The following is a 15,681-nucleotide window of genomic DNA, read 5'->3' on the forward strand; positions in this document are numbered from 1 at the left end:
CACCATGCATGTTGGAGGCAAACACCCTGAGCCTTGTAGAAGTACAGCATGTTAGGGTTCTAAGGTAGTGATCTGGGTTCTTTAGGCAGTCTATGCTTCTCAGTGGAATGTTCTCTGTTCTCTCCCCAGTTTCATCCAACCAACTGCACTGTGAAGGAGAACGGTGATGAGGAACAGCTCCACGATCTCCTGACAAACCTCTTCAACTGTGCCCAGGCCATTTACTCTTGTCCCTCACCCTGCCGCTCATCACAAACGACCCTATAGCTTTGCTGAGAGGACTGATGGAAACTCTTGACTCTGCATAGTCCAGTACCTCATATTATTGTATTGTATTATTTAAATGTATTATGGTATTTATTTTTGTACTATTTATGAATAAATTAACTTGTAAAAGTGGCAAAAAGTATTGTTCTAAATGTGGTTTATTAAGTGTGTTGATACTACTGCACCAAAGATTTTCTAGACTTTACCTATTCCTGACTCTAGCCTCAAACTACATTTCATAATGTGGAATCACTCAACTATCTGGCAGTCTCCACACTAAAGCACTGGTAAAACACAATCGTTAACATTATACTATTTCATGTGTGTGGACAACCAGGCAAATCGTGGAGCAAGGCAAATTCTTGGCATTGCCATGCCGTTAAAGCATCAATCATTCACATTTCTTTTATAAAGCCCTTTTTACATTAGCAGTTCCCACAAAGTGCTTTACAGATACCGAGCCTAAATCCCCAGAGAGCAAGCAATGCAGAAGCACAGTGGCTAGAAAAAACTCCCAAGAAGGCAGGAAGAAACCTAGAGAGGAAGAAACCTAGCCTGATTCCAATTTTAAAACATGCTACACACGGCAACCAGACAAATCACACGGCAACCAGACAAATCACACGGCAACCAGACAAATCACACGGCAACCAGACAAATCACACGGCAACCACACAAATCAAATCTAAAGAGAAAGAAAGAGAGTGAGATTAAACATGTGCAATAATTTAATAAATTACTAAAATACAGGGGGGGCTCAGTAGATGTAAACATTTGAAATACAGTATATTCCAAAATAAAGACACTTTGCTTCCACTACAATACACCATGAACGATGAGATGAAAAGGAAGAAATCAAAGCGTGACAATAAATGGCTTAGTTAGTGTTTAATGGGCAAATAGCACTACTATATAGACAGGTTAGCTGACTAACTGATGTGTGCGTCGATATGTGCGTCGATAAGGCAGAAGTCCGTGTGGTATTATGATTCTGAACAGTCAGATAGCTGACAAGAAGCTGCCACGTGGGGAATCGTAGGAGGCTGGTTTCAGCTTGTTGTATTTTGTTATTAATATCACGTTTTATTTTGAGGTGTTTCGACTGATGTCACATCCATGCTAATATGGCGAAAATACGCTAGCTAACCAACAACTGTAAAGATGTATTTTAGAGATAAGCGCTCATTGTGCAAATGTATTCGTTTTTTAATTATTTTAAATTATTTTTATTCGTATTCTCCTATGTCCTAAATGTGACCCTATTCCCTATTTAGTGCACTACTTTTGACCAGAGCCCTACGGGACACCCTATGAGCCCTGGTCAAAAGTAATGCACTATAAAGGGAATAGGGTTTCATTTGGGACATTGCGTGTTGCCCACTGAACTGTGCTTGATGACTACATTAAGACTCAACATTAAGCTGACTATTCTCAACAAGCCTCCCCTTAATATAATACAAGGTCCCCTTGGGGCAGGTCCAAATGACACCCTATTCCCTATTTAGTGCACTACTTTTGACCAGGGCTCATAGGGTATCCCATAGGGCTCTGGTCAAAAGTAGTGCACTAAATAGGGAATAGGGTGTGCCATTTGGGACGCTACCCTAAATCCTACAGTACAGTTTCTACTGCCTGCTCCCTCCCTCCCTGACCGACCGACCAACCGTTTCCTCGCCTCCCTTCACATTTAAAACCTTACTTGGCTATACAGTGTATTAAGAAAATCTTTTTAAATAACGACAATAAAGATCTTCATGTTTGATTACTGACTGACTGCTGTTGTTAATTCTAAAGTAAAGTAGTGTAGATTCATTGACTGACTGCTGTTGTTAATTCTAAGGTAAAGTAGTGTAGATTCATTGACTGACTGCTGTTGTTAATTCTAAGGTAAAGTAGTGTAGATTCATTGACTTCTGTTGTTAATTCTAAGGTAAAGTAGTGTAGATTCATTGACTGCTGTTGTTAATTCTAAGGTAAAGTAGTGTAGATTCATTGACTGCTGTTGTTAATTCTAAGGTAAAGTAGTGTAGATTCATTGACTGCTGTTGTTAATTCTAAAGTAAAGTAGTGTAGATTCATTGACTGCTGTTGTTAATTCTAAAGTAAAGTAGTGTAGATTCATTGCAGTACATGGGGCTCCAGCCCTGATTGGCTCTCTCACTGCAGCAGGGATTCCATCACAGCCTCGGGCTTCGCTGATCTTTTCCTGTCAGGAGATAAGAGGGGTACATCACAAATGGCACCCTTTCCCTATTTAGTGCACTACTTTTGACCTAGGCCCATAGGGAATAGGGTGCCATTTGAGATGCAAATGAGATGATCATGGGGTTAATATACACTGAGTATACAAAAGAACACCTGCTCTTTCCATGACAGACTGAACAGGTGAATCCAGGTGAATCTGTTATTGATGTCACTTAAATCCACGTCAAATCAGTGTAGATGAAGGGGAGGAGACCGGTTAAAAATTATATTTAAGCCTTGAGACAATGGAGACATGGATTGTTTATGTGTGCCATTCGGAGGGTGAATGGGCAAGACAAAAGATTGAAGTGCCTTTGAACAGGGTATGGTAGTAGGTGTCAGGTGTACCGGTTTGTTTCAAGAACTGCAACGCTGTTGGGTTTTTGACGCTCAACAGTTTCCCATGTGTATCAAGAATGGTCCACCACCCAAAGGACATTGAGCCAATTTGACACAACTATAAAAAGCATTGGAATCAATATGGGCCAGCATCCCTGTGGAACGCGTTCGACCCCTTTCGAGTCCATGCCCCAAAGAATTGAAGCTGTTCTGAGGGTAAAAGGGTGTTCAATATTAGGAAGGTATTCCTAATGTTTTGTCCACTCAGTGTATTAGTACTGTTATCCTGGTTGGTATATTAGTACTGTTATCCTGGTTGGTATATTAGTACTGTTATCCTGGTTGGTATATTAGTACTGTTATCCTGGTTGGTATATTAGTACTATTATCCTGGTTGGTATATTAGTACTATTATCCTGGTTGGTAAATTAGTACTATTATCCTGGTTGGTATATTAGTACCGTTATCCTGGTTGGTATATTAGTACCGTTATCCTGGTTGGTATATTAGTACTGTTATCCTGTTTGGTATATTAGTACCGTTATCCTGGTTGGTATATTAGTACCGTTATCCTGGTTGGCATATTAGTACCGTTATCCTGGTTGGTATATTAGTACCGTTATCCTGCTTGGTATATTAGTACCGTTATCCTGGTTGGTATATTAGTACCGTTATCCTGCTTGGTATATTAGTACCGTTATTCTGCTTGGTATATTAGTACCGTTATTCTGGTTGGTATATTAGTACCGTTATCCTGGTTGGTATATTAGTACCATTATCCTGGTTGGTATATTAGTACCATTATCCTGGTTGGTATATTAGTACCATTATCCTGGTTGGTATATTAGTACCATTATCCTGGTTGGTATATTAGTACCATTATCCTGGTTGGTATATTAGTACCATTATCCTGGTTGGTATATTAGTACCATTATCCTGGTTGGTATATTAGTACCATTATCCTGGTTGGTATATTAGTACCATTATCCTGGTTGGTATATTAGTACCATTATCCTGGTTGGTATATTAGTACCATTATCCTGGTTGGTATATTAGTACCATTATCCTGGTTGGTATATTAGTACCATTATCCTGGTTGGTATATTAGTACCATTATCCTGGTTGGTATATTAGTACCATTATCCTGGTTGGTATATTAGTACCTTTATCCTGGTTGGTATATTAGTACTATTATCCTGGTTGGTATATTAGTACTATTATCCTGGTTGGTATATTAGTACTGTTATCCTGGTTTGTATATTAGTACTGTTATTCTGGTTGGTATATTAGTACTATTATTCTGGTTGGTATATTAGTACCATTATCCTGGTTGGTATATTAGTACCATTATCCTGGTTGGTATATTAGTACTATTATTCTGGTTGGTATATTAGTACTGTTATTCTGGTTGGTATATTAGTACTGTTATTCTGGTTGGTATATTAGTACCATTATCCTGGTTGGTATATTTATATTAGTACTGTTATTCTGGTTGGTATATTAGTACTTTTATTCTGGTTGGTATATTAGTACTGTTATTCTGGTTGGTATATTAGTACTATTATCCTGGTTGGTATATTAGTACTGTTATCCTGGTTGGTATATTAGTACTGTTATCCTGGTTGGTATATTAGTACTGTTATCCTGGTTGGTATTTTAGTACTATTATCCTGGTTGGTATTTTAGTACTGTTATCCTGGTTGGTATATTAGTACTGTTATCCTGGTTGGTATATTAGTACTAGTATCCTGGTTGGTATATTAGTACTAGTATCCTGGTTGGCATATTAGTACCGTTATCCTGGTTGGCATATTAGTACCATTATCCTGGTTGGTATATTAGTACCGTTATCCTGGTTGGTATATTAGTACCATTATCCTGGTTGGTATATTAGTACCATTATCCTGGTTGGTATATTAGTACCATTATCCTGGTTGGTATATTAGTACCATTATCCTGGTTGGTATATTAGTACCTTTATCCTGGTTGGTATATTAGTACCTTTATCCTGGTTGGTATATTAGTACCTTTATCCTGGTTGGTATATTAGTACTATTATCCTGGTTGGTATATTAGTACTGTTATCCTGGTTGGTATATTAGTACTATTATCCTGGTTGGTATATTAGTACTATTATCCTGGTTGGTATATTAGTACTGTTATCCTGGTTTGTATATTAGTACTGTTATCCTGGTTGGTATATTACTACTGTTATTCTGGTTGGTATATTAGTACTATTATTCTGGTTGGTATATTAGTACCATTATCCTGGTTGGTATATTAGTACCATTATCCTGGTTGGTATATTAGTACTATTATTCTGGTTGGTATATTAGTACTGTTATTCTGGTTGGTATATTAGTACTGTTATTCTGGTTGGTATATTAGTACCATTATCCTGGTTGGTATATTTATATTAGTACTGTTATTCTGGTTGGTATATTAGTACTTTTATTCTGGTTGGTATATTAGTACTGTTATTCTGGTTGGTATTAACACTATTCTTCATGGTGGATAACGATGTACCGACAGCAGCGGGGAGACAGACGGTGGTGGTGGTTTACCTTCGTCCAGTCTTGGGCCTACTACTCTTGGAGGACCTGGGCCTCTCCAGCTTCATCAGTGACTGTCTCATACTCTCCTCTGTGTAGGCCAAGTACACATGGGACAAGTCAAGCTCAAACGGCTGGGAGGAGAGAGGAAGGAGAGAGGTAGGAGAGAGGGATAGAGAGAGGGTTGGAGGAGGAAAAGAAAGCGAGGGTAGAATAATATTATCCAGATGTACTATGCTGTCTGTCTTCTTATGTAGGCGTGAACTAAGAACTCACATCTTTCTCTTTCTTGTCCGGCACGGGGGTCTGTTTCCTCATGTTGTTACCAGTGTACGCTACACACTTCTGAGGACCAACAAGTAAACAAATAAACAATGTCATAAGCATGAAGCAATCACACCAACGTGGCTCTGTACTGTCTATGTTAAGAAACTCTCTCCCCTTAGCCTACCGTAATTTCCGGACTATTAAGCGCACCTGAATATAAGCCGAACCCACTGAATTTAAAAAAAAATATTATTTTGAACATAAATAAGCCGCACATGTCTATAAGCCGCAGGTGCCTACCGGTACATTGAAACAAATGAACTTTACACAGGCTTTAACGAAACACGGCTTGTAACAAAAAATAAAACATTTGCAGTAAGCTTTAGTTGTCTTTTTGCACTGAGTCAATTCCTCACGCTGCTGTTTCCAACGTCTTACCATCGACTCATTAAGACCAAGCTTCCGTGCAGCAGCTCTATTTCCTTTTCCAACAGCCAGATCAATCGCCTTCAACTTGAAAGCTGCATCATATGCATTTCTCCGTGTCTTTGCCATGATGAGGGTGACAAAATGACTACCGTAATCAGAATGATGGGAAGTTAGAGAGCGCTCGATTTAATCTAAACAGTAAACCAAAAAGTTGTTTGACCTTAACCCGTTCGGCAATTTCATTGGTCAAATGAAAGCTTCATGCTTTCAAAAAACTGAGCACGTCACAGAATGTGTTTTTTAGGAAAAAAAAATTGAAAGCGGGAAAAATCCATATATTAGCCGCGTCATTGTTTAAGCCGCGAGGTTCAAAGCCTGGGAAAAAAGTTGCGGCTTATAGTCCGGAAATTACAGTAATTATTCTCAGGTTAAATATTTCACTGTGGCTGTATGCAGAACTCACCAGCTGCCATTCCCCAATGTCCTCATTCCACTGTACGTAGTTCTCAATCATCTCCTGCACCAGACAGGAAGAAGCAGGAACCATATTAGCATCAGTGCTAACTAAATACGCTCTCACACAAACATAAATGGAAACATAAATGGACGGACACCCACACCCACACGTCTACGACAAGTCACACACCTGTACACACGTCACACACACCCACACATGTCTACGACATGTAGACAGACAGTTGTCACACACACACACACCTGGTATTCCTGTGGGATGAAGCTGTCTATGATGAGCATCTGCAGTCGTAGCTCTCTGCTGAGGTGGCGGATATTCTCCAGCAGGCCCTCGATCTCCCGGTGATGCTCCTGCTGCAGGTCGGCCATCTGACAACACAACAACAACCTCTCAACAACCACTGAACCAATGCCATGTGTTGACGAAGAACTGAGCCAATGCCATGTGTTGACGAAGAACTGAGCCAATGCCATGTGTTGACGAAGAACTGAGCCAATGCCATGTGTTGACGAAGAACTGAGCCAATGCCATGTGTTGACGAAGAACTGAGCCAATGCCATGTGTTGACGAAGAAATGAACCAATGCCATGTGTTGACGAAGAAATGAGCCAATGCCATGTGTTGACGAAGAAATGAGCCAATGCCATGTGTTGATGTGACTGCTCCTGGACAATTCCATATGAGATGGCCACAAATATATTCATGATCTTTTGGATCTTTCTGAAATTAGAGCCACAGAAAATGTCATTTTGGTGAAGGATGTTTGGCATACCTTTGAGGTCTGTATCCTAAATAATTATTGAGAATGTATTAATTATGTTATACACTGAGTGTACCAAACATTATGAACACCTGCTCTTTCCATGAGACTGACCAGGTGAATCCAGGTGAAAGCTATGATCCCTTTTTGACGTCACTTTTAAATCCACTTCAAATCAGTGAGATGAAGGGGAGAAGACAGGTTAAAGAAGGATTGTTAAGCCTTGAGACATGGATTGTGTATGTGTGCCATTCAGAGGGTGAATGGGCAAGACAAAAGATTGAAGTACCTTTGAACGGGGTATGGTAGTAGGTGCCAAGCGCACCGGTTTGTGTCAAGAACTGCAACACTGCTGGGTTTTTCACGCTCAACAGTTTCCCGTGTGTATCAAGAATGGTCCACTACCCAAAGGACATCCAGCCAACTTGACAAAAATGTGGGAAGCTTTGGAGTCAATATGGGCCAACATCCCTGTGAAATGCTTGACACCTTGTAGAGTCCATGCCCCTACAAATTGAGGCTGTTCAGAGGGCAAAGGGGGGTGCAACTCAACATTAAGAAGGTGTCCTTAATGCTGTGTACAGTCAGTGTATGTGTTAATGAAGTAATGAACCAATGCTGTGTGTTAATGAAGTAATTAACCAATGCTGTGTGTTAATGAAGTATGCTGTGTGTTAATGAAGTAATGAACCAATGCTGTGTGTTAATGAGTATGCTGTGTGTTAATGAAGTAATGAACCAATGCTGTGTGTTAATTAAGAAATGAACCAATGCTGTGTGTTAATGAGTATGCTGTGTGTTAATTAAGAAATGAACCAATGCTGTGTGTTAATGAAGTAATAAACCAATGCTGTGTGTTAATTAAGAAATGAACCAATGCTGTGTGTTAATGAGTATGCTGTGTGTTAATTAAGAAATGAACCAATGCTGTGTGTTAATGAAGTAATAAACCAATGCTGTGTGTTAATGAAGAAATGAACCAATGATGTGTGTTAATGAAGAAATGAACCAATGATGTGTGTTAATGAGCCAATGCTGTGTGTTAATGAAGTAATGAGCCAATGCTGTCTGTTAATGAAGTAATGAACCAATGATGTGTGTTAATGAAGTAATGAACCAATGGTGTGTTAATGAACCAATGATGTGTGTTAATGAAGTAATGAACCAATGCTGTGTGTTGAGCCAATGCTGTGTGTTAATGAAGTAATGAGCCAATGCTGTGTGTTAATGAAGTAATGAGCCAATGCTGTGTGTTAATGAAGTAATGAACCAATGATGCGTGTTAATGAAGTAATGAAGCAATGATGTGTGTTAATGAAGTAATGAACCAATGAAGTGTGTTAATGAAGTAATGAACCAATGCTGTGTGTTAATGAAGTAATGAACCAATGCTATGTGTTAATGAAGTAATGAGCCAATGCTGTGTGTTAATGAAGTAATGAGCCAATGCTGTGTGTTAATGAGCCAATGATGTGTGTTAATGAACGAATGCTGTGTGTTAATGAAGTAATGAGCCAATGATGTGTGTTAATGTTCTGCTCCTGCTGCAGGTCATCCACAACACAACAAGGCCCCAGTCCTGTGTTTGAACACACTTGGGATACATCCTATTCACTATATAGTGCACTAGTTTTCACCAGAGTCCTGTGGGACTTGGACATTCTTACCTCTGACTTGGCAGCCATCAGCATGGTCCAGACTTTCTTCAACTTCTTGGTCTTCCCCTGAGCCTCCTCCTGCAGACTGGAGTACTTCTCTTCCATGTCCAGACGCTCCGCCTGCATGGACGTCACAAACAAGACAGGGAGTTTTGGATTTCATTTCATTTATTTAATAATTCAACGGGAAACCTCACCACTTTTGAACCTCATTAATTATCTCCATGTAGATACTGGTATGGTGCTGGAGATACTGAATATGGCGTTAAAAAGTCTCCCTTGAACATAGAAGACTGCACCGCCGGAGATAACAGAACACGTAGGAAAACGATAACGCCTGAAGGCTTTTTCCCCCTGATGGAAACAAGATGGAGTATTTGGTATTTTAGTAGGATCCCCATTAGCTGTTGCAAAAGCAGCAGCTACTCTTCCTGGGATCCACACAAAACATGAACCATAATACAGAATGACATAATACAGAACATCATTAGACAAGAACAGAACTACATACATTTATAAAATATACTCTATTCCCTATGTAGTTCACTGCTTCTGACCAGAGTCAGTTTGTAGCTTTTATTATGTTCAATTCCTCTGCTCATTGACAGATGCCATTGCCATTTTCAGGGAAAGCAAAGCAGGCACCTCATCTGAACTAGCAAGGTGCTGACTGGTGTGATTTAGTAGACTTTAAGGCAGTGGTATTCAAACTTTTTCAGCATGGACTCAATTTTTTTCACCAGAAATTCTGGCAACCCCACCCAAAATTTTATGGCAACCTTAAAAAAACAAAAAATTTATGTTGATTTTTCACATCAACAAATAACGTTATATTCATGACATTTTCATCTCTCCTGAAAATTACAAGAACCAATAAATACATTTACTCATCTTTCTCAACAACAACATAAATAGATTGTCCCATAAAATAATCTGTAGTCTCAATTTGTATCCCTCCCCCTGGTTACCCTCTACAATGTACTGTAGATTATACCATATTCTGTGATAGAACTGCTTCTCCTCCAGTTCTCTGCAGCGCTGCCTTGGGTTAATGGTATGATCTACAGTGCCTTCAGAAAGTATTCACACCCCTTGACCTTCTCCAAATGTTCTTGTGTTACAGTCTGAATTTTGAAAAACATAATTCCACTTTGACATTATGGGGTATTGTGTGTAGGCCAGTGACACAAAAATTTAAATTTTATCAATTTCAAATTCAGGCTATAAGAACTAAACGTGGAAAAGGTAAAAGGGTCTGAATACTTTCTGAAGGCCCTGTAATATAGTGTGTAAGATGGTATACCTCCTTCTCCTCTAGTTCTCTGCGGAGCTGCTCAGCCCTCCTGCGTCTCTCCTCTAACTCATTGTTAGACTCCTGCAGTAGTTTCTCCTGCTCCTCAGCCTTGGCCAGGAGGTCCACCCCTCCTACGATCACCTTCTTCTCCAGGGCTGACAGCTTCTCCAGCAGCAGGTGATGCTCCTGCCTGGGGGAAGGAGGTTAGTGCTCAGTAGATCTGAAAATAGCTTTAGTAGGCTAGATGGAGTTTCTGTCATATTCCTTATACCCTTCTAGATGTCTCTGATCGACAAGAGGGCATCCAAAAGTATCTAGGGGTGGTGGGGGGCTAACGTTAGATAATATTTCAAAGCAGTAGATTATTCTTCAACCGTGATTTCTGGAAAACTTGGGAATTTTGCAACCCCAGACTGTACTCACTGTGCTTTGAGCAGATCATTCTCTCTCTTCTCCAGTTCTGCCCTGGCCTTGTTCCTCTCCTCCTCCTCCATGTCCAGCTTGGCTTCTAGCTCCTTCCTCTCCTCCTCGATCTTCGCCTGCATCTCCACCATCTTGTCAGGAGAAACCTTCTTCTTCCCTTTAATAATAATAGTGATCATTTATTTGACTTATAGAACCATCCCCCAAGTCCACAGCCATCATCAAATCAAATGTTACTAGTCACATGCGTCGAATACAACAGGTGTAGACCTTACAGTGAAATGCTTACTTATGAGCCCCTAACCAACAATGCAGTTAATTTTATTTTCTTAACAATAATAATAATAATAATAATAATAATACCAATAAGAAGTCATTAAAGAGCAGCAGTAAAATAACAATAGCGACACTTCAGTGAGGGAAAAAAGTATTTGATCCCCTGCTAATTTTGTACGTTTGCCCACTGACAAAGAAAGGATCAGTCTATAATTTTAATGGTAGGTTTATATGAACAGTGAGAGACAGAATAACAACAAAAATATCCAGAAAAACGCATGTCAAAAATGTTATAAATTGATTTGCATTTTAATGAGGGAAATAAGTATTTGACCCCCTCTCAATCAAAAAGATTTCTGGCTCCTAGGTGTCTTTTATACAGGTAAAGAGCTGAGATTAGGAGCACACTCTTAAAGGGAGTGCTCCTAACCACAGCTTGTTACCTGTAAAAAAGACACCTGTCCACAGAAGCAATCAATCAATCAGATTCCAAACTCTCCACCATGGCCAAGACAAAAGAGCTCTCCAAGGATGTCAGGGACAAGATTGTAGACCTACACAAGGCTGGAATGGGCTACAAAACCATCGCCAAGCAGCTTGGTGAGAAGGTGACAACATTTGGTGCGATTATTCGCAAATGGAAGAAACACAAAAGAACTGTCAATCTCCCTCGGTCTGGGGCTCCATGCAAGATCTCACCTCGTGGAGTTGCAATGATCATGAGAAGGGTGAGGAATCAGTCCAGAACTACACGGGAGGATCTTGTCAATGATCTCAAGGCAGCTGGGACCATAGTCACCAAGAAAACAATTAGTAACACACTACGCCGTGAAGGACTGAAATCCTGCAGCGCCCGCAAGGTCCCCCTGCTCAAGAATACATATACATGCTCGTTTGAAGTTTGCCAATGAACATCTGAATGACTCAGAGGACAACTGGTGAAAGTGTTGTGGTCAGATGAGACCAAAATGGAGCTCTTTGGCATCATCTCAACTCGCCATGTTTGGAGGAGGAGGAATGCTGCCTATGACCCCAAGAACACCATCCCCACCGTCAAACATGGAGGTGGAAACATTATGCTTTGGGGGTGTTTTTCTGCTAAGGGGACAGGACAACTTCACCGCATCAAAGGGACGATGGACGGGGCCACGTACCGTCAAATCTTGGGTGAGAACCTCCTTCCCTCAGCCAGGGCATTGAAAATGGGTCGTGGATGGGTATTCCAGCATGACAATGACCCAAAACATACGGCCAAGGCAACAAAGGAGTGGCTCAAGAAGAAGCACATTAAGGTCCTGGAGTGGCCTAGCCATTCTCCAGACCTTAATCCCATAGAAAATCTGTGGAGGGAGCTGAAGGTTCGAGTTGCCAAACGTCAGCCTCAAAACTTTAATGACTTGGAGAAGATCTGCAAAGAGGAGTGGGACAAAATGCCTCCTGAGATGTGTACAAACCTGGTGGCCAACTACAAGAAACGTCTGACATCTGTGATTGCCAACAAGGGTTTTGCCACCAAGTACTAAGTCATGTTTTGCAGAGGGGTGAAATATACTGCTCAAAAAAATAAAGGGAACACTTAAACAACACAATGTAACTCCAAGTCAATCACACTTCTGTGAAATCAAACTGTCCACTTAGGAAGCAACACTGATTGACAATACATTTCACATGCTGTAATGCAAATGGAATAGACAACAGGTGGAAATGATAGGCAATTAGCAAGACACCCCCAATAAAGTAGTGGTTCTGCAGGTGGTGACCACAGACCACTTCTCAGTTCCTATGCTTCCTGGCTGATGTTATGGTCACTTTTGAATGCTGGCGGTGCTTTCACTCTAGTGGTAGCATGAGACGGAGTCTAGAACCCACACGAGTGGCTCAGGTAGTGCAGCTCATCCAGGATGGCACATCAATGCGAGCTGTGGCAAGAAGGTTTGCTGTGTCTGTCAGCGTAGTGTCCAGAGCATGGAGGCGCTACCAGGAGACAGGCCAGTACATCAGGGGACGTGGAGGAGGCCGTAGGAGGGCAACAACCCAGCAGCAGGACCGCTACCTCCGCCTTTGTGCAAGGAGGAGCAGGAGAAGCACTGCCAGAGCCCTGCAAAATGACCTCCAGCAGGCCACAAATGTGCATGTGTCTGCTCAAACGGTCAGAAACAGACTCCATGAGGGTGGTATGAGGGCCCGACATCCACAGGTGGGGGTTGTGCTTACAGCCCAACACCGTGCAGGATGTTTGGCATTTGCCAGAGAACACCAAGATTGGCAAATTCGCCACTGGCGCCCTGTGCTCTTCACAGATGAAAGCAGGTTCACACTGAGCACATGTGACAGACGTGACAGAGTCTGGAAACGCAGTGGAGAACGTTCTGCTGCCTGCAACATCCTCCAGCATGACCGGTTTGGCGGTGGGTCAGTCATGGTGTGGGGTGGCATTTCTTTGGGGGGCCGCACAGCCCTCCATGTGCTCGCCAGAGGTAGCCTGACTGCCATTAGGTACCGAGATGAGATCCTCAGACCCCTTGTGAGACCATATGCTGGTGCGGTTGGCCCTGGGTTCCTCCTAATGCAAGACAATGCTAGACCTCATGTGGCTGGAGTGTGTCAGCAGTTCCTGCAAGAGGAAGTCATTGATGCTATGGACTGGCCCGCCCATTCCCCAGACCTGAATCCAATTGAGCACATCTGGAACATCATGTCTCGCTCCATCCACCAACGCCACGTTGCACCACAGACTGTCCAGGAGTTGGCGGATGCTTTAGTCCAGGTCTGGGAGGAGATCCCTCAGGAGACCATCCGCCACCTCATCAGGAGCATGCCCAGGCGTTGTAGGGAGGTCATACAGGCACGTGGAGGCCACACACACACTACTGAGCCTCATTTTGACTTGTTTTAAGGACATTACATCAATGTTGGATCAGCCTGTAGTGTGGTTTTCCACTTTAATTTTGAGTGTGACTCCAAATCCAGACCTCCATGGGTTGATAAATTGGATTTCCATTGATTATTTTTGTGTGATTTTGTTGTCAGCACATTCAACTATGTAAAGAAAAAAGTATTTAATAAGATTATTTCATTCATTCAGATCTAGGATGTGTTATTTTAGTGTTCCCTTTATTTTTTTGAGCAGTGTACTTATTTCCCTCATTAAAATGCAAATCATTTTATAACATTTTTGACATGCGTTTTTCTGGATATTTTTGTTGTTATTCTGTCTCTCACTGTTCAAATAAACCTACCATTAAAATTATAGACTGATCATTTCTTTGTGGGCAAACGTACAAAATCAGCAGGCGATCAAATACTTTTTTCCCTCACTGTATATACAGCGGGATACCGGTACAGAGTCAATGTGCGGGGGCACCGGTTAGTCGAGGTAATTGAGAGTACAAGTAGGTAGTTATTAAAGTGACTATGCATAGATGATAACATCTATGCATGGATGTTTCTTAATGACATGTCATTGTTTAGTTCCCACCACCTCAACCTACCCACTAAGGGTGGAAGTTTCCCCTAGGTACAGAATGCTGATCTAAGATATGCATCTAGGGGAACATCACCCTACACCCAACCCAGTCTGATTCGTAGGTTTGCTTAGACAGCACTAGTCTGGTCCGAGATCTGTTTGTGCTTATCTTGCCAACTCCTATGGTCATTGTCACACCGTGCACAAACAGACCTGGGACCAGGCTAAAACAACACATCATATTACAATGGTCAATTAGTCAAATATTAGATTTAATACACTCTCAACATGTTAGACAGCAGCTGCTCTTCTACCGAGCAGTAAAAACAGAATCGACATGAATTAGCTCCTTGATGAGACAGCAGTCAGTACTTTCTGGAGAAAATATTAATCAGATTAAGAGCAGGAAGTTAAAGGGTGATTTTAAAAGACCTCTGTGTATGTCCCAACTGACACCCGGTTCCCTTTATAATGCACTACATTTGCACAGAGCCCTATGAACCCTGGTGAAAAGTAGTGCACTACATTTGCACAGAGCCCTATGAACCCTGGTGAAAAGTAGTGCACTACATTTGCACAGAGCCCTATGAACCCTGGTGAAAAGTAGTGCACTACATTTGCACAGAGCCCTATGAACCCTGGTGAAAAGTAGTGCACTACATTTGCACAGAGCCCTATGAACCCTGGTGAAAAGTAGTGCACTATAAAGGGAACAGGGTGCCATCTGAGACCTGTTTCTAGACAGAGTGCAGACCTCAGGCCTTCTAACTTAAGCTCAGGGCAGTTATTTCCTCTTCAGATATTCATATGTCAAGCACAAGGCTCTCTCTCTCTCAGAGATATGGACATGAAGACGTACGTATGGGAAAGACCTTGACAGACAGAGTGGCAGTACAGTAGAGAGAACCTTCATTCATATTGACTGATCGACTCAACCATAGATTTCATTCCGTTGCCGGTTTTTTTTTCGCTTTAAAAGCTGGTTAGTCAATTCAATTATATTAGTTTGATAATTTAACTACATTCTATAGTTCACTGAAAGACATTGCAAATATAACCTGGTCCCAGATCTGTCTGACAACCAGAGCAAAGAAGTTGCCTGGGCACATACAGATCTAAGACCAGACCAGAGACATTGGCTGTATCCCAAATGTCTCCTTACCAATTTTGTGCACTACTTTTGACCAAGGCCAAATATGTAGAGAATAGGGTACAGTTTGGAACACAGCCA

The 15,681-nt window shown here is 41.4% G+C and overlaps 1 protein-coding gene across 6 annotated transcripts in view; it reads right to left on the reverse strand.

Moving 5' to 3' along the window:
- Nucleotides 1-972: 972 nt before the first annotated feature.
- LOC115205681 (kinesin-like protein KIF3A) overlaps nt 973-15,681 on the reverse strand; it is a 64,932-nt gene continuing 50,223 nt past the window's right edge. For 5 of the 6 annotated variants that reach the window (XM_029771914.1, XM_029771913.1, XM_029771912.1 and 2 more), the window contains 8 exons: nt 10,709-10,865; nt 10,295-10,475; nt 9,001-9,111; nt 6,816-6,941; nt 6,562-6,615; nt 5,679-5,747; nt 5,415-5,536; nt 973-2,473 (listed from right to left, as the gene is read on the reverse strand). In XM_029771914.1, the coding sequence (XP_029627774.1) occupies nt 2,425-2,473; nt 5,415-5,536; nt 5,679-5,747; nt 6,562-6,615; nt 6,816-6,941; nt 9,001-9,111; nt 10,295-10,475; nt 10,709-10,865 (869 nt within the window). In that variant the 3' untranslated portion in view covers nt 973-2,424. The remainder of the gene's footprint in view (nt 2,474-5,414; nt 5,537-5,678; nt 5,748-6,561; nt 6,616-6,815; nt 6,942-9,000; nt 9,112-10,294; nt 10,476-10,708; nt 10,866-15,681) is intronic. The other variant, XM_029771910.1, reaches the window with a different exon arrangement.

This window comes from Salmo trutta, chromosome 13, assembly GCF_901001165.1.
Source record: "Salmo trutta chromosome 13, fSalTru1.1, whole genome shotgun sequence".
In the NCBI taxonomy this organism is placed as follows: domain Eukaryota; kingdom Metazoa; phylum Chordata; class Actinopteri; order Salmoniformes; family Salmonidae; genus Salmo; species Salmo trutta.